The sequence below is a fragment of the Ambystoma mexicanum genome, chromosome 13 (genome assembly GCF_040938575.1).
Source record: "Ambystoma mexicanum isolate Mex_15411 chromosome 13, UKY_AmexF1_1, whole genome shotgun sequence".
Taxonomy (NCBI): Eukaryota; Metazoa; Chordata; class Amphibia; order Caudata; family Ambystomatidae; genus Ambystoma; species Ambystoma mexicanum.
In genome coordinates, this window is record NC_090938.1 from 716,922,239 (window position 1) to 716,941,248 (window position 19,010).

Here is a 19,010-nt window from a genome sequence, read left to right on the forward strand (position 1 = left end):
CGAACCTCTTGCACTTGGAGTTCGTGGCCGTTGCGAACAGGTCGATCTGGGGTTTGCCCCATCGTCGGAAAAGCCGATCCACCTGGTATTGACGCAGTTCCCACTCGTGGCATGAGCGTAGTTCCCTGCTCAGCGAGTCGGCGATAGTGTTCTTTATCTCCGCTAGGGGGAAAGGCACCAGAAACATCCCCTGGGCCACCGCCCAATGCCACATATCCTGTGCCTCCTTGGATAGGGCTGGGGACCTGGTTTCTCCCTGCTTCCGGATGTAGAACATCGTGGTGGTGTTGTCGGTGAAGATCCTCACCACCTTGCCCTTGAGGGACGGGAGAAACGACTTGAGGGCCCAGAACACTGCTCGGAGCTCCAGGATATTGATGTGGAGTGACCTCTCTTCTGGGAGCCAAAGGCCTCTTGCGTGCAGATCTCTGGTGTGTGCTCCATATCCTTCCAGGGAGGTGTCCGTCGTCACCGTCTCCTGGTGTGCTGGGGTCTGAAAGTCTGTGCCCGCCGCGAGATGTGCGCGGGTGCCCCACCACCGAATTGCTTGGCGGAAGAGCTCGTTGAGCGGGATCTTGTCTTCGAAGCTGCCCGCCGCTTGCATCCAACGGGCATCGAGGAACTCCTGTAGGGGATGCATCCGCAGCCTGCATAGGTGCACCAGGTGATGCAGGAGGGCATCATGCAGAGAAGGGACTTGATGGACCTCACCCTGGCCACGTCCATGGCCAGCAGATGCTGCACCTTGCCCATGATGGCCGTCCTTTCCTCCGACGGGGAAGCCAGTCGCGCCACTGTATCGAGCTTGGCTCCCAGAAACAGTGCGACCTGCGACGGGACCAGGTGTGATTTTGGGAAGTTGGAGAATACCAGATCCGGGAGCAGTTGGATGGTCTTCGGTGTGTGCTCGACGGCGAGCTCCCTTGTCCTTGCTCGGATGAGCCAATCGTCCAGGTAAGGGTAAACATGTTCCTCCTGCATGCGCAGCCACGCCGCCACTGGTGCCAGGCACTTGGTTGGTAAATACCCTGGGCGCCGACTTCAATCCGAATGGCAGGGCCTTGAACTGGTAGTGCCGTCCTTGAACTACGAATCGGAGAAACATTCGGTGTCCTTTCAGGATGGGGATGTGGAAGTAAGCATCCTCCAAGTCCAACAACGATAGGAAGTCGCCTGCCTCCAGCTGTCCCAGCACGTGCTGGAGGGTGACCATCCAGAACTCCTGGGCCTTGATGTATTTGTTTAACCGGCGCAGGTCCAGGATGGGGCGCCAACCGCCTGTCCTCTTTCTGACGAGGAAGTACCTTGAGTATACTCTGGAGCACCGGAGCCTCTTTGGGACGAGCTCGATGGCACCTTTGAGCATCGCCCTTACTTCCAACAGCAGTTGAGGGATGTGATTTTCCTTCCTGGGCACGGGAGGAATGTGGGGGCACTTCTTTAGAAATTTGAGTTTGTGCCCATGGGCCAGGGAATCCAGCACCCAACGGTCGGTGGAGATGGACTCCCACACGCTGATGAAACTCGCCAGCCGGCCTCCCACCAGGGTGCTTAGGTGGTTCAGTCCTGCTTGGAGGCGGCCTTGCCACCTTGGCCTCCTTGGCGACGGGATCCTCCTGACTTGGCGCGCCCTCTGTAGGCCTCTTGCGACGAGGAAAGTGCTGCCTGGGGGTACGTCGAGGCGCCACCGCCGAAACCTTTGGAGGCACCTTGCTTGCCTCCAGAGTTCCGAAAGGGCGGTCGTCGCTGCTGAAAAAAAACTCCCAAGGCCCGAGCCGTCTCCATGTCGGCCTTGATGGCCTGAAGTGATTCATCCACTGTTTTCCCAAACAGGTTGTTCCCGTCGAAGGGCATGTCCAAAACTCTGGCCTGCACGTCCTGGCGGAAGTCGCCTTGAGCCACCCCCGCCGTCGAAGGCAAACACCGTTGACCAACTGGTGGAAACCGGTGTCAGCGATATCCGTGGCCACCGTTATGGCGTGGTCCGGCGCCACCTCGCCTTCTTGCAGGATCTCCAGGGCCTCCACCCTCTTGTCGTCCGGGAGGAAGTCCAAAAGGGGAGCGATCTTGAACCATAACTCCCTGTCGTAGCGGGCCACAATCGCTAGGGCGTTGGCCGTCTTAATTGTCGCCGCCGCAGACGAGATGACTCGTCGCCCCATGGCATCCAGTTTCTTACCCTCGCCGTCTGGCGGGGAGATCGAAGTTGAAGCCGTCACCCCCGCCGCTTTCTTCTTGGCGGCCACCGAGACGACCGAATCCGCAGTTGGCTGAGCCCTAAGGCACAAAGGGGTGGAATCGGGGACCCGGTACTTCTCGTACCGGTCCCTCTTGACAGGCGTCGTGGACGGGTTCTTCAGGACAGCAAATCCCTCGTCCCAGATGTCGTCAAGCAGCGGCACTGCGAGGACCGTCTTCCTCTTGGCCTCGCGACTCTGATAGAGGAAGCCTTCCTTCTTTTGCTCCTCGGGGCAGAGCTGGAAAATCATGGCATGGAAGGAGCCAATTTCGTCGGGCGGGGAAGCCAGAGGGGGTGGTGACAGAAAGCCCATCCCGTCATCACCACTGTTGTCATCCGTCCCCGTCGTGGCCGTATCTGTTCCTGTGTCCTCCCTAGGAACCGGGGAGGGAGAAGAAGGCTGAACGGGCCGCGAGGGCTGAAAAGGCAGCAGGGTGGACTCTCCTCCGCTTGCCTAGGGGGCTCCCTGACGGGCCAGATTCTGCTGGGTCGTCCGTCGGGGTTAGGGGCAACCTCGTCCTCATCTCCGTGCATAAGGTTTGGCCGCCGAGCTGTCCTGAGGCTCGGGCACTGGTTGCGACGGGCGTGATGGCCGCTCCTCCTCCACGGGAGTCTCGTCGGCACCACCGTCGCTCTCCTCGTCTGCCTCCTCAGGGTTTTCCCTGTGGGAGCGGACCTCCTCAAACCTCTTGAGGCCCTTCACGACTTCAACCAGTTCCTCCTAAGAGGCTGAGTCCGTGTCCGTAATCGCCACCGCCCCCCCTCCTTTTCCGCTGGGGTCTTCACGGGGGTCTTGTCGATAGGTTGGAAAGAGGATTCCCTCCGCAGTGGCAGGGAAACTCTAGGCCCCGAGGTCGCCTCCACTGGCGCAGCCTCCATAGGCTTCGCCAGGGCCGCCACGACTCCCTCGATAGAGGCCTTAGCAGGGCGAATCAAGGCCTTCACCACCTTGGGCACGCTTGAGGCCTTCACCCCCCTCGGCTGACTCCTTCGAGATCGACCGGGACTTCTCCAGATGCTTACCCGGGTTCTCGGACTTACTCTTCCCCGAGCCAGAGCGTTGGCTCGTTGTTGATGGTGTCGGTGAAAGTGCGCCCTGCCTGGCAGCCAAGGAGCCCGACCCTTCGGCGCTCCCGGTGCCCGCGGACTCACGATGCTTTGCCTTCTGCTGGGCTCCCGTCGCTGGGGCGCGCTCAAAGGACTTAGAAGACCGCTCGGACCTCTTCTCACCTGCTGGGCTCTTTCCTTCCAGCGAGTTGGTGAGGCGGATCCGCCGATCCTTCATGGTCCGTTCCGACATGTTCTGGCAAAACGTACAGTCCTTCTCCACGTGCGTTTTGTCTCCGTGAAGGCGGTAGAGACATCTCGAATGCTCGTCCTCCTTGAAAACATTGTGTAATCCGCTTCCAGGGCAGTTCCTGAACAGCTTGGATCCGGGAGTCGAGCTTCCCTTATCCATTTCCACGAGGTAGGCCTCAGATCTTCTGGAATCCTCCAAGCGAAACTTGACAAAAACTTCGCCCTTGAGGGGCGTAGGAAAATCCCAAACAGGTGCCCATTGATCGGAAGTAGAAACGGTGGAGTCAAGGCTCAATTGACCGAAAAAATGAGATTAAACTCTTTGAAAAATTGCAAAACGCAGAAAAAGCTTGAGCGCTAAAGCACGAGGACTCCCAACACTAGAACGTGCGGTAAAAATCTGCGGATGGCTGCCAAGGGAGGGGCTTAGGAGGAGGGCAGACATTGGCTAGGGGCAGCATGACCCAGAAACCAGTGATTGGTTACTACTAAGAAAGACAGATCAGAAACGAAACTGATAATGATTTTTTCTTTACCGAGGATTCCCAGCCGGACGACGGAGAAAATTCATGAGCATGTGAATCCATGCCAGACCCCATGCTGGAGAAGGTGAGAACTAACGCAACAAAACCCCTGAAATAAGGTGCTGGATAGCATTGGGGGGCTCTGTGTGCAATACGGGGTCACAGCGATCAGATTCAGCACCTTATTCAAGGACCAATTCCAATATTGCACCACTCCGCCTTGATAAAGACCCATTGGTCGATACACGTGTAGGCTTTTTTATGCAAACGGCAACATTGTTGCCTTCAAGATCCTGGCAAGCACCTATATGTTTCCGGACGGATTTATTGTCCAACATTAAGGAAACACTGAAATAAGGTATCACATCTTATCCAGCGCCAATATCACTGGGGATCCAACACAAGTTTTCAACTCTAGGCATTTGCTCAAATTTAGAGCACCCTTAAATTTCTACATATGTAATATTAGCATTAGAATAGTTCATATCAATAAGTACATTGTTTAAAACTGTAAACAGCTAAACATGCATCAGATCACTACTTTTGAAGCTTTCCTTTGTAGTGGTAAAAGATGATATCCGAATTATAAGTAGTACACTGCTTAGAATGTGCCTGTTTGTGCCAAACATATCCAAGACATGTTCACTGTAATAAAATCTGTAAATACATTTACAAAATAATTAGTATAAATAGAAAGACATGTTGAACCCTAATCATTTACTATGTTTTAAAATAAACATGTAAATACTCAATTATTTTATTGTAAGAAAATCCTGTGAACGTATAATTTTCTAAATGACATGAGAAGTGCTTTAAAACAAAGAACTATGTATTAGATATATTGTAAGATTTACATACATGGGTATTGAAAAAATAAATACTCTAAATGTACATATATGTATAGAAAAGAAATGAAGTTTTCAAATTCAACATTTGCTTGGATGTAGATGTATATTTCTGTGTCTTTTGTAAGTGACCAACATGTTAAAATTGAAATAAAGCACATACTGTACAAAATAAAATGAATCTTTAAATAGTATCCAATTTTTTTAATACATTGACTTGTGTATGCCAGATGACATCACCAGTGATGTCACCATTGTGGTCATAGGCTGCGCAACAGGGGCGTGAAGTTAAGGTGTCTTTAGCTGCATTTCAGGGATTTTGTTGCGTTAAGTTCTCACCTAAACATCCCAATAGCAAATTGCATGTTTAAAACCTGTACTTTGTACACCCAGCCGGCATTTTAAAGCCTTCATTTTGGAATTGTCACTTTTTGTGATTGAACATGCTGCTTGTTGCATGTAGCATTTTAGATGCTGTGCTGCGAGAAATAAAAGCAAAGAATCAGAAGGCTGTTTTTTCTTTAGGTTAATTCCATTCCTTTGGGTGTTAAATCTGTCCCCCCCTGCAAGACTGTTCTGCTCAACTTCCAGGCTCTCGGTCAACCAGAGTTAGTTACCAGTAGGAAGAGAGAATTATGTTGTCCTCTTTCTATGGTCCGGATCACCAACATATAAAAAACGGTACGCAACGCTGAGCTATTGGTAATGCGTATGCAATCAGGCACGACAGAGGAAAGAGTGAGAATTTTTCCTGGAAGAGAACAGAGACAAAGCCCTTTTTTCTGTGGTAAGCAATGGAAATGTTATCGGACGTAAGGGGATGAACAGTGAATATACTATGTAAGAACATAACGCGCTAGATGGATACCCTAGAGGTTAATATAGAACTGTCTGGGGTCATTGAGTGCGAGAAACAATATAGAGAATATTTTAACATATTGTAGTGATTTACGAGGAGAATCGCTCCATTAAAAGCGGGATAATGTAGTGAAAGCCTTAGACATAGAAAGGTGGAATAAAATCCCCCTGATGGTATTTAAATATATTTGATCCAAATGTAGAACATATTATATAGGGCGTTAGAGATGAATTGTAGGGTTGACATGAATCAGATAACTAATGGAGGTTTTTTGCTCTGTTGTTAAAGGGACTATGTCGGCATGACGGAACATTTCGGAAGCTGATCTGAATTGGAGTGTGAATTTAAACATATGAAGAGTTATCTTGAAGAAACACATAGATGTAAGTGATTGAGTGCACCTAGTGAGGTGATGTAGATAAGGGAGTGAAAACATACAGAGTTTAATGAAAGCCCTTTTCTTTGTAGGATTTACACCAACGAGGTACTCCAAAGGAGATCCCACTTACAGTAATTATCGAGTGGTGGAGGTGATATAGACAGACTATTCAACAAAGGGCAGCTGTCTTGAACCCATAACCAGCATTTTGGGAATAAGAACCCTTTTCATTACCAAGGATACGCTTCCTGCCCAAGGCGACGCAAAGCGCCCTGTGGTATTACACAAGTGAGTATATGAGAAGTTCTTTGCCCAATATCTAAATACAGACATTGTAACCAGAATACCTAATTTAATGATATCATGTACATTACATCCTTGTGGGCGAGTCCATATTGAGTGGGACACAGATGTGATGAGGATTTATTTATGGTATCAACATGTTTTAATGCAAACAAAAAACATTGGAAAAGGTTGATGAGACGATTACATTTGAGAATCATGCGTGCACACATTAAAAGGGATATAGAAGTTCAAGGGGATGACTGACATTATGACAGAATTTCTAATAGGTTTGTATTGTTTTTTAGTTGGTGTGGCTCTCCCTACTTTCTCAAATGGGATCCATTGACTTTCCTGTTTTAGTGCTGATGAAGGTTGTGTTAATTGGACACCACTGTTGAAGTACTTGGAGACAACCGAAACACGTGTCGAAGATTATATCTGTGAAATCAACTGTACACAGATTGAATTACCTGACAACAGGCAAAGGGAATTTAACTGTGTTAAAATTGTATATGGTGACCAAGTTGGTCACGGATATAGGTTTGAAATGAACTGTTTTAAGAGAGAATGAGATTGAATGTATGGTAGGAATGAATTGTATGCGAGTCGATTTTCAAACATTGAATTTTATTGTGAAGGTATATTTGGTGATTAAAATGTTTTTATTATTGCAACAATAAAAAAACTAAGTTAAAATTTGACTGAGGTATTTATTGGTATATATAAAATGCATGTGATCTGTCATCCCTATCCTATTGGTCCAGTGTTGTGATTTTTTCAAGTATATAGCCTGAGGTACCAGGGAATATAATCAGGCACCCCTTTGTTTATACATCCTCGGATTCAGCTCCAGTGGTCGACTTGTGCGCAGCTTCCAGGTTCGGAGTATCTATCAGGAGCTACAGCACAGCTTCTGAAAACTCTCCCTGCAGTTTACAGAAAGGGGCGGTCTGGTCTGTGGGTCCAAATTGGACAGCCAGCACCCTCATTGGGAACTTTTTACTTTCAGGCAAGGTGAAAGCCAAAGCGCTGCAGAGTTTTGGACTCCTCACTCCCTGCCTCTGACACTCTGGGCCTCAGTAGGGAATACAAAGGATTCCCACCGAAGACAAACTTCGAATGAGGTAATTCCCGCCTAGAATGGCAGAAGACAACTTCAGAAACAACAAGCAAACGTGAAATGGCAAAAAAGAAGCCGGCCCTTCTTGCAGAATGGTGGCCTTCCTGTGCATTAAGTGACTGATTTGACAGCCTGCGAGTCATGATGACAGTCATAAAAGTAGTTTCACTGCCACCAGCCAATCAAGTAAACTTGCAATTGTAACAAATATTTACCAGTTAAGAAAGAAAGGGGATACATTAGGCCTGACTCATGGAAGTGTTTTATAATGGCGCAATCCCATAGGAAAACGTTCATGAATCAGGCTGGCTGATTGTATTCCCCGCCCACAGCACTCCACATAAGGTGGGTTGTGCTGGCTCACTTATAAAATGTGAAGGGGATGTGAATCCCACTTTAACTCTTGGGGACAATAGTTCACCCAAGATAAGAGAAATAACAAAAGGAATTCCAAAGGGGCAACCCAGCCTAAGCCCAAATGTTATAGGAAACTAACTCCAATCACACTCTATGGAGAGACATAAAAAGGTCATCCATAAAAAAAAAAAGAAAAAGACAAAAAAAAGTGTCAAATACTAGGTGAGAGGGGAAAACAATTCCCACTCACCTAGGAATAAGGGAAACCTAATCAAAGTCCAGCAAAAAGTCCTGGGGTTGACACAGGACAGGAAGATGCATCATTGAAATGAAAATCTTACGTAACAGTACTTGAAATGGTAAGTCATGGCTTTGGGGCTTAGGATGCTCCTATTGGAGCTTGCCCTCTAGTACACTCTATTCCAGGCTTGAAAAAGCATCTAATTGCACATGTGGCCGTGTGCTGGGATCCTGGGCTGTAATATCATGAGATCGAGGAGGGTGTGTAGGCTGCCTGAGCTGACCCTTGGTTATGTTGTAGATAACGAAAAAAAGTGTGCTGAAAAAGCTCCTCTTTGTTGAAAAGGCTTGAGGGACAATTGTCCAAGACTTATTCGTATTGTGTTCTTTCCTGGTCTTCTCAATTGCCTCATCCACTGCTTTGCCAAAGAGATCATTTTCTTCTCAAGTCATGTCTAAAAGCGTGGCCTGTATTTCTGGCTTAAAAACGGAGCCCGGTAACCAGGTATGCCACTTTATATCTGTGGCTTCAGTAAGGAGTATGCCGGCTGTAGAGTGCTTTACAATCGCTTTGGCAGATTGTTTCCCCCCCACCCACATTACTCGCCTTATTCATGGCCTGTTGTAAGTGCACTAGGACGTCTATAAGAAAGTTGTCCATCCGGTCCCACTTATGCGCAGTGACATTAGCTATTCTGGCCTGGTAGATCAACGATGTAGACACTTTTTCCCTAGAGCATAGATCTTTTTGTTCGGTTTGTCTGATGGGAATTCATTGGTTGAAAGAGGCATTCCGCCTCTTTTTCGAGTGCTAGTAATCACCAAAGAATCAGGAGTTGGCTGACCTTTGATGTACTGTGAGTCACTGGGTGCTGGTTAAAATGTTTTCTCAATCCTTGGTTTGAACGTTTTGGTGATCACAGGTTAAGTAATGATGAACAGCCTTTAATATAAAGGGACATACTGGGATATTGGCTTTTTCTCATGTAATATGTCATCAATAAATGGACAGACACATATCCTCCTCATAAATACCCGTAAAATAAATAGCGCCTCCATGTGTGGACAATAGTGGAGCAAACTCCAGAATCCACCTTTTTGTAAAGAGGGATGAAATACTACAAACAATGTAGTAATATAATAAACTCAAAATATACAATAATAATGTACAACCACCAGAAATGTAATTGTCTTAAGGGGATATTTCTGTATTTTATTCTTTTCTTACTTCCCAACTGGGTGTACACTAGATTTCTGAGTCAAAAAGGCACATAAACAGTAGTGGAAGGCTTGTGTCACCAAAATTAGTTCTTTCCCATCCCAAATTGGTATGTGCAATTATCTGGCAATTATGCAAAGGCACCCTTGCAAAGGGGATTCCTTTGCCGGATGGATTACTGACCTGGGTACGTTAATCTAGCAGACAAATAAAACTGAAAAAAGGAAAATATACACTAGGATAAGGGCGAGACAGGAGGCCACAAGTGCGATATCCATGAAAGGCCCATCATGGGAAAGGTGGGGCAGAAGTATCTACTGTGTGAAGGATGAGCGACATCCCAGGGTAAGAGTGGGCAAGGGAGCATCTACTGCGAGGAGTCCTCCCTTGCTGAAGTAAAGAGTGTGACAGGGAGCCCCTGCCACGAGTACCAAGTACACTAAAGAGTCACAAAGAAAGTCACTAATATAGCCCAGCCCATTCTTCTCCAATTGCCCAGAGGTTCCTCCATTTTGCATTCACTGGCTTCTGTCTGTGGTGCAGGCCCGCTGCTAGCAGTGCGCTGGGTAACTAGGCACTCCTCAAAGTCCATCTTCACCAAAGGTCAACTAAATACCCAGGCTGCAGATATAATTTGTTTAAAATACACTCAGTTTATTTTTGTTTTAACTTTTACACAAATACACTTTAGTAATTGTCCTTGCTAGGAGTACACTAGATCATACCCAGGAAGGCCACACAGCAGAGGACAGCAAACAGTCTACAGTTTTGACTTACCTGCACCATAGAAGGCTGCTGTTGGGTGCCCATACCCTCACCCTTCGGTGGCGGCCTTTCAATAGACAAGCACCTTTCTGAGGTGCAGTGCACACGAATTCCCACATCCAATCCAGCCAGAGATCTTCGTGCGGAAGCTGCCTCCTAATAACCACTGGAATAAGAATAGGCAGCTGCCCTTCTCCCAGAGCTTTTTGGATGGCTTTGACGTAGATGTTGCCAGAGGGCCCCCTCTGGACTGATTGTTTTCAGAGGTTGAGGGGGTGAAAACATCCGATCCTCTGAGAGGGTGACCTGGTTCCCAAGCCAAGCAGACATGTGGCTTGTAGTCCTTATTTAAAAGTAGAAAGCCTATTTCTTCACTCACTTTAGTTCTTTGTGCTGACTCGGGCTAAGATCCTGTCTTGTTCATCACTGATCATTAAATCTTTCACAAGGCTCAGGAGGTCCTCCAATTCTGCACTACCTGATCCCCTCTTTGCATTGCACACTGGATGAGACTTGTTGCTCTTTGCCAGTAAAGTCAATTAAGGCTCTTTCGCTTTCCCGAATCGCAGCTTGCCTGCACGGATACTCCGCTTCACAGCTCTCACACGCCGTTTTATCTGGAGCTATTGCGACACCTACAGCAAACTAGGAGCTCACAGGTCCAGTCATCTGGAAAGCTTCTCCCCAGATTATCCACAGACATTGACTTACATACCGGACTATCTTCATAGCCAAGAGCAACCAGTTTTTTTCAGCCAGGATGCTTTTTTCCCTATATTGGGGCTTGCTCCCGGGGTACCCCGCGGTTGGGTGTTTGGTCATTCAGACAACGTGGCCTCCGAGGGAGCTCGCCCTTACTTGCACGAAAGGAAACCAAAGAAGAAGACAGGAGAAAGAAAAGAAGTCTGCAGAAAAAGGAAGACGGACCCCCAGGAAAGTCCCTTCAAAGAAACAGAGGAGGAGGAGGAGGGGCGGGAGGAATCAGTGGAGTCCGACAGGGGGAAATCACAGTTGTTAAAACTATCCTAAAGAGTACATGCTATCCCATCAGTTATGCAATGAGTATGAGAAACTGGCTATATCAGAATTACATTTTTCCAACTTTCCCAAATACTTGTTAAAGCTTTAAAAAAAACAAAGTGTTCCTTTATTGAAGAGACACTCACAGATGGAAATCGTTTCATTAAAGGAAAACTAGACCAGGGCAAAATGGATGTCATGGAAAAAATACAAAAGCAAGCTGTAAAAGCAACAAAAGAAAACACATTTTCTCTTTTCAGAAGATGGCAGAGCCCATGGAGCGAAAGAGACCGGGTACCAAGCAGCCATGTAAAACCTTTTTTTCCAACTGCAAAGTAATGCAGGGCTGTGGGAGGTGAGGTTATGGTGGTGAACAACTACGAAAATGAGCATTAAACCTGCAAACATCACCTGCATTCTGAGATCCCTGAATGATCTAAATAGCTGCAAAGTACTAATGAACGATACAAGAGGACATCCATACCTGCTTAATAGGCTCTTCACATCCTAGAGAGAAAGAGACACAGAAAATATATCAATACACAGCTCATGCAATTAGTTTGCTCTGTAAAAGAGCTTTTTTTAAACTTCAAGTAAAAAAAAAATAGGACAGTCAATAACCATTATAATTAATTACAACCAAATATTTAAAGTAATAACATACACTTTACGTATATTTAAAAGAGCTACTGTATCGAGAACATGCACATTTTACTGATGGTGCTGAAAACACACTCAATATTGTCTTATAAACCAAGAACCGATATTCACATTCTCAGTCGAAGGCACATTCCTGCTAGTTAACAACCAAAGAACATTAAAAAAAAACATTCAAAAGCATGGAAGAAAAGGAATTATAGGGCATCAAAAACATATCTGGGAGTTACGATCATGTAACTATGAAAGTCTGCTGTGAATTGGATGACCATCGTTAATGGCTGGGGGGAATCAGCAGACGATTACACCAATTTCCCTGAGTCAAGGGTTATTACAACAAAGTGAGCTTAACGAAAGTCCCACTTTGGGAGTACAACACAAGTCAGGCTTCTCTATAGTCCCTCGGTTGCCAGTCCTTCCCCTTGGAATACGCCTTCTTGGCAGTTCCAAGGTTTACCCACCTTCTTTGGGATTTAAGTGCCCCACCTACTTTCTTGGCTGTTGATGTGCTTTTTTGGCTTTCGTAGAAGTTGTCAGGATGTAGCCCTTCTCTGGTAATACTGGGCACCACCACCCCTGGTGCCTTGGATCATCTATATGTGGAACAAGCGTCACTCTTTAAAGAATTCTCCAAAATCACGTTTGCCTGAGAGGTAACCTCTTTCTAGCCAATCGGGGACCTTTCTTGCTAGAGTCCTCCATTACGATAGGAGTGTTTTCTGGGAATTCAGGTCCCAGCCAGCCCAATCTCTTGCTGCTCCTCTTTGGGCACCTAACCCTCCATCTCACTCCCACCGTTCTGGTATTTAGCTTATCTCTCCCCTTCGAACATAACAGGGATCCATATAACCTACTTGTTCATGTGAACTCAATATAGCAACTAGTAGAATGGGGGCATTCATTCTCAAAATATTATACCATTCCTATACAAGCATTAATTGAAAAACAAAAATCATTCAAGGATGGAGCACATTTGCACAAATTTAACAACCTGTGCATAAAAATTGTATTTGTAATGCCCAACAATGTCAGATCTCATTACACAAAACATTGTACAGATCACAAATCAACATCCACAAAATGTTTTCCTAATTTATATTGGACTCCAAGGAAATAAAACCTACAACAACCGCTAATTTAAAAATTCAAGTAAAAATCAATGCATACTATTCACAGTCTTCGTGGTCTTCCTGCCACAGATGAACAAGTGTTTCAGAAACCATATTTGGACCCATCTCTTATAAGGTTGTCAAGAACCGATCACCACCCAGACCAGAAAGGAACAGGGTATGGATCGGGAAGGGAACCTTTAGTGTGGATCAGAATAGACCGTTGACAGTTAGAGAGTTAACCAATCAGAGAGTTGGCCCAATAGGCAATGACCCTTGATAGAATGGGAATTCGACCAGCATGGGAAATGCTAGGTCTTAATATTGGCACTTGATTAGATAAAAGGGTATGGAGCAGAAACGAAATGTTCAGTGGGGCTTAGAATAAACCAATAACCATTAAGAGTAAAGGAAGCCCTTTAGGATATATATATATATATATATATATATATATATATATATATATATATATATATATATATATATATATATTTTTCAAAGTATTCGAGATTTTTTAGAAACACTTGAGCCTGTGATCAGGTTTACAGGGATACTTTACTGTGCCAGTAAGAATTGAATCCTTTGAGGATTGAGAAATTAATTTCTTTAAGTCTGCTAATGCTAATGAATATAATGAGGAATATAGCGTGATAAGAGATCTCGACACCCTAAAAAGAGAGGAGCCCATATATCAGTGAAAGAACACTAGAAAGACTGGATATTTACTATTGTTCTCAATTGAATTAGCAATTGGGGTGGGAATGAGGTCACTGGTCTGGCATACAAATGACATTTTGAAGAGGTTTATTTCCGATATTTACATTGTCTCATTTTGTATACAAGACATTGTGTAAAACAAATATTTAAAACCATTTTTCATACATAGCTTATTAAACCTGTGAGAAAATGATCCATTCTGTGATGACATGTGGTTGTGAAATTGGTGGTCATGTGCAATACGTAGAAAAAGTCTAAATATTTTGAGAAATGTATTCATTCCTCCTATTCTAGTAGTTGCTATCACTCTCCTCCGACATTTGACACCCCTCTTCTTACTCATCTTATTTTGCTCCCCCTGTGGTATCCCTCTCCTTTAATCCCAATTCCATTTCCTCTTCCTTGCTTCTGATGTTCCAATGTTTTGCCACTTTCCCCTCCTTGGTGTTCACCTTCTCTGCTTTTCTCCCTTCACCTCCTGCACCGCTCTTTCTGGTGTTCTCACCTCTTCCTTCTCACTACTGTTCTCCCAATTTCCTTCTGCACCTCTGGTGTTCTCCCCCTGCTCATCTTGCTCCTCTTCACCTCCTTTCCTTTTGCTATCACAGTCTTCTCCCAAATGCCTCCATTATGGTCCCTGCTCCTCTTCCACCTATACTTTCCCCTTTCTTCTTACAGCTTTTCTCCTCATCAATATGCTACACATGGTCCTTAATCTCACTTCCAACTCTGAAATACTAAACCTTTGTTACCTTCTCTGTGTTATACTCTACTGGGATTAGCCACAGGGCTCTTAATTGCTTGTCGGCTTTCACCTCTGTAAAATATGGCCAGCGAGCAGTGTGGCCGGAGTGCTCAACTTCCCAGCTGTTATTTGGCAGGTGGGCCCCTGCATGATCATGTGTGTTACGCCAACTTGGATTTCCCCTCAATCACAGCGACGGCTCTGCAGATTCTGGAGCTCCTCTTTGCATGCGTTAGGCAAACAAGGACATTCTTGCATCACATTGGCTCCCGCAAACACCAACAGTTTGGGTACATATATCAGCTGCTGCCAAATGTATCTTCTGAAACCACTCTACAACCGTGTCCTTGACTCCATGGATTCTTGTGGTAGTGGGTCTGTGGTCCACAGGGGCCAGTGTATGAAATCTATTCTGTTCATCAAACAGGTCTTGATAGTCTATGTTAACACCAAGTCCTCCCTAAATGGTACAAGTAACATTCCTCCCATGGAAACTATCAAATCATCCCCGATTAGCACCATAAACCTCTTTCTTAACGAAGTAAATAAGGATATGCATAAAGAACCTTTGCAGCAGCAGGCAAGTTGTTGTTTTGGGGTTTAACAGGTTTAATAATCCTCCCTGCTGGACACGGGTCTGCAGTTAAACTTACCCCTCCTGGAATGTGTAACGAATCCTACGGACTCCTCACTAAACCACTGCCTAAAGTCTGCCGCCAGGTGTCAGGGAAAGGCAGACGCTTCCTGATCCTGACCTTGGGGGTGTTCTGTAGGACGATCACCTGGGAGGAGAAAAGGCCCAGGGGAAGGAGAGGACTCAATGGGATGAGACACAGTATTGGTCTTCCTCTAGGGAGGAGCTCTCCTCAATTCCAAAGCATGTAATCGCTTATTGTAATAACCATCTTTTTGTTCCACAAGATACACATATGGGTGAAAGCAATAGACTCCTATGCCCTAAAAGAAATAAAAAGCCTTCCAAAATCCTAGAGACTTGTAAGCTAAAGACCACCCAAAGATACAGTGAAAGGAAATCTGACTAATAGCTTAAAAATAACTGTCTTCTAATTTTCCATCAGGTCCGATGACTAATCTTTATGATATTCTGTTCAAGAATATTATAGAGACCATACATCAAACGCGAAAAACTAACTTTGCCATTAGGGACTTCTGATTCCATAATTCCCCAAGTACTGGGCCAAAGAAGAGTGCTAAAAGGTGCAATGTTGCAGGAGTGGTCAGATCGTTAATTCAGTTGACAAACACCTGAGGGAGACAAAGGCTTAAAGGGTCCCCTCATGTGCAGGCCACAGAGAAGAGCAGAGAGCAAGAAGCAGTGTGGCTCGTGCAGGCAGCCCAGGCAGAAGCTGGAGGAGAGAGAAGACGCTGGGACACTGTTCGGCAAATGTCAGCTGCCGGTCCTGGGAGGGTCTGTGTCTTCCCAATTCTGAAGTGCAGAGGTTGCTTAGTGGGAAGCTTACACCCCCCCTCCCCCCGGAGACCTGTTCTGCAGAGGCTGCCCAGTGTAAAACAAAAGCGAGGGAAGCTTTCCTTTCCAGCAGGCTATCTTCGGTGGCTGGCGTGCACCAGAGTGCCTTGAGGCAAACTCTGGAAGCCGGCGTACACCGGAGGGCCTGAGGAGCAAAAGGAGCTCCAATGGCAGGTGGCATGGGCAAAGGCAGACTAAGAGAAGCAGTTTGCCTGGTCGCAAGAAGCCACAGAAGCAGAAGTCCTACAAGCGGCGAGGGGAATCGGAAGTGTACTTCTTACCCAGTGAGTTCACAAGCTGGTAGTGACCCCGGAGCGCTCTGCACACGCTCCCAAGTTCCAGGCAAGCGTTCGTCGCGCAAGCAGCGCTTGCGTATGAGTGAAGGTAGTTCTGAAAGTAATTTTGAATACCGAACCATTGAACAGCAGCAAAAGCCTTATGCAACAAAACCAAATGACTTAATTTAAAGGTGCAAGTCCATGGAAAACTCAGCAACCTGATGAGGCGATATTGTTAATTAATACCCACAAGCATTGCCTAAGCCAAAAGCAACTAAAATCAAAGCAAATACAGTCCAGCAGATCTTGCCAACAGCAGAAGGGGGCTAATGAAAGGTCCATAACTTGTGACTAGGGCTATACCAAATAGCATATTTAGTATTCGACCGAATAGTTGCTTTATTGAATAAATCATGTTCCAAACTTCAAAAAAAACACTTATTAAAAGCACCATTTTAAATGCATTCTATACTTTTATTTCTCTTCATTGTAATAAATTTAGCATCTTTATTTAAAGTATAAAAGCCAGAATTGGTCATTCCAAGATGGCGGCTGGTAGAGGCTAGAAGTACCAGCCGCGCGCTCCAGCTCCATCAGGGGAAACTGTGCGGTCCACCACCCCGCTTAGTTGAAAATCCCCCTGAAATCTGAGGGAGGGCCCCCTGGTGTGTCTGGCGTTTGGAGAAGGAGACGCCGCGGCCGCCGCCGCGGAGATGACCGGGCCCCGGCGTCCGGCCACGGGCAGGAGCGGCCTGCGCTGTCGCTGCAGAGAGGGGGCAGTCCTAAGCGGTGCGGGACATGCGGCGAGGCACTGGGCAGACTCCGGGAAACAAGCGGCGACAGATTGGGATTGTTGCCACGCTTGAAGTTAGCAGTCTGGGTGCTGCTGACAAGGAGGAGGAGAACCAGCTGGCCCCCCGTCAGTGGAACGAGCGTTGGGGCTGTGGGCCCAGGAGGAGGAGCGCCTCTCCCCGGGGGGTATTGTGGTGAGTCGGGGACCCCGCGGGGGAGCCGGTGGTGGAGCGGGTGGGTCCCCGGCCGCCGGTGAGAGTGTAGCTGCTGGTGGCGGAGGAGGAGGAGCCCGGCTGCACCTGTGCTGGAGCGCCCCACCCCCGCTCGGGACTGTGGAGGTCGTTCGTACACGGCTCTGAGAAGTCGGGAGTGGAGGCGACGCTGGAGGAGACAGTGAAGCCCAGCTCCATCTGAGTTGAGCCCTCCGCGGGAGGAGGGGGCTACAATTGAGGAACCCGCAGTGCCCCCTCAGCTCACGGCCATGGGGGCTGCATGGTATTTCAGCCGGGGCTACGTCTGCTGGGTGCCCCCAGGCAGGCCGACACCCCACACAGCCTATAGAATTTGTGACTGGAGCCTGCAGTACCCCCCGTAGCATTCCCCCCCCCTTTTTTTTTTGCGGTTCACTGAGGGGACTTCAGGCACAACAGCAGAGGGCCCGCATGTACTAGGGGGCCCGGGTGGGCTGGTTGGTGAAGCACCCAGGGGGGGGGGGAGACCGTCGGGGTGTGCAGGCCTGCGCTGAGAGGTGGGTGGACAGGCGACCCCCACGGCGCTGCGAAGGGGAGGGGCGGCCGAACTAGGAGGCTAAGACCTGTGGAGGGAGCAGATATTGGGTCTCGCCCTGAGAGCCTGCAATCGCTGCAATAGCGTCACGGAGCAAGGGGAAAGATGGCAAATCGTCACAGGACCCACGGAGTACCCTCCGCTCCCTGTGGTCGGTGCAGGACAGAGTGGATAGCTCGGAGGGCGGCGCTGAGGGGCCCGAGGGGACAGGAACCGCGGAGGAGATGAGAGCCCTGTCCCCGGTCAATAGGCAGTACCTAGTGGGGGAGATTCAGGCCCTCCACACCAGTTTGGCCAAGACTTTTCAGGAACAGTTCCAACTTATGCGATCAGACTTAAACGAAGCTCTGGGGGAAATCAAGCGAGACTTAAGGCAGCTAGGGGAAAGGACATCTCCTGGAGAGGGGGCTTCAGGAAATGGAAAAAGACTCTACTGCCAACATGAAGCCATAGAACGCCTCGATGTGGCAACCCACAACTTGGAGGTGCAGATGGAGGATTTAGAGAATAGATCTCGGAGAATCAATATTCGGGTGAAGCTGCTGCCGGAGTCGGTATTAGATAAGGACCTAAAGCAAGTATTCCAGGACCTCTTTGCGGGGATACTGGGGGAGACCGCCCCGAGCGAGGTCGAGCTGGACCGCGTCCACAGAGTGGGCGGGCAGCCCTGAGGGCCCTCCTCCAGACCGAGGGACGTACTCGCAGCCTTCACCAGATATGCTCAGAAAGAGTCGGTCCTCCAGGCTGCGTGGAAAAAAGAGCCAATATAATTCAGGGGCCACCAAATAGCGCTGTATCAGGATTAGGCAAATGTCACTTTGATAAAGAGAAGGCAAATGGCACCGGTATTGAAGATATTGAATGAGCGGGGGGGTGCGCTATAGGTGGACCTTTCCTTTTGGCCTTGTCTTTGACTGGGGGGGCCGCCAGAGACGGATAACATCGGTCCAGGAGGGGGCGGGTGTGTTGCAGGTCGACCTGGAGGGGGGCCCTCCGGCAGCGAGTTTGGGGGCCACCGATAAACCAAGGCAGAGGGCGTGGGAATGGTCGACAGTGGGGGATAAACGGCAGAAGGATACGAGAGGCAACAGAGGTTCCCCTAAGGAGGGTAGGGGGGGTTCCTGTGTGAAGCCGGACTCTGGTGGAAAGGGGGCTGATGTACGTGTAATTCAGTGGGCAAGGGATGGTGGACCTGTAAAGGTGGCAAATGAGCCAGGGGGCTGGGGATGCAACATGTGATCAAGAAGGGCGATGAGGCCCGGGGGGGAGCGGGGGGGGCAGCTGTT

At 47.7% G+C, this 19,010-nt stretch overlaps 1 protein-coding gene across 1 annotated transcript in view; it reads right to left on the reverse strand.

Moving 5' to 3' along the window:
* Window positions 1–19,010, reverse strand: part of LOC138521783 (E3 ubiquitin-protein ligase TRIM39-like) — a 287,098-nt gene that overhangs the window by 153,630 nt on the left and 114,458 nt on the right. The window contains exon 4 of the mRNA XM_069634860.1: window positions 11,636–11,658. Coding sequence (XP_069490961.1) covers window positions 11,636–11,658 — 23 coding nt within the window. The remainder of the gene's footprint in view (window positions 1–11,635; window positions 11,659–19,010) is intronic.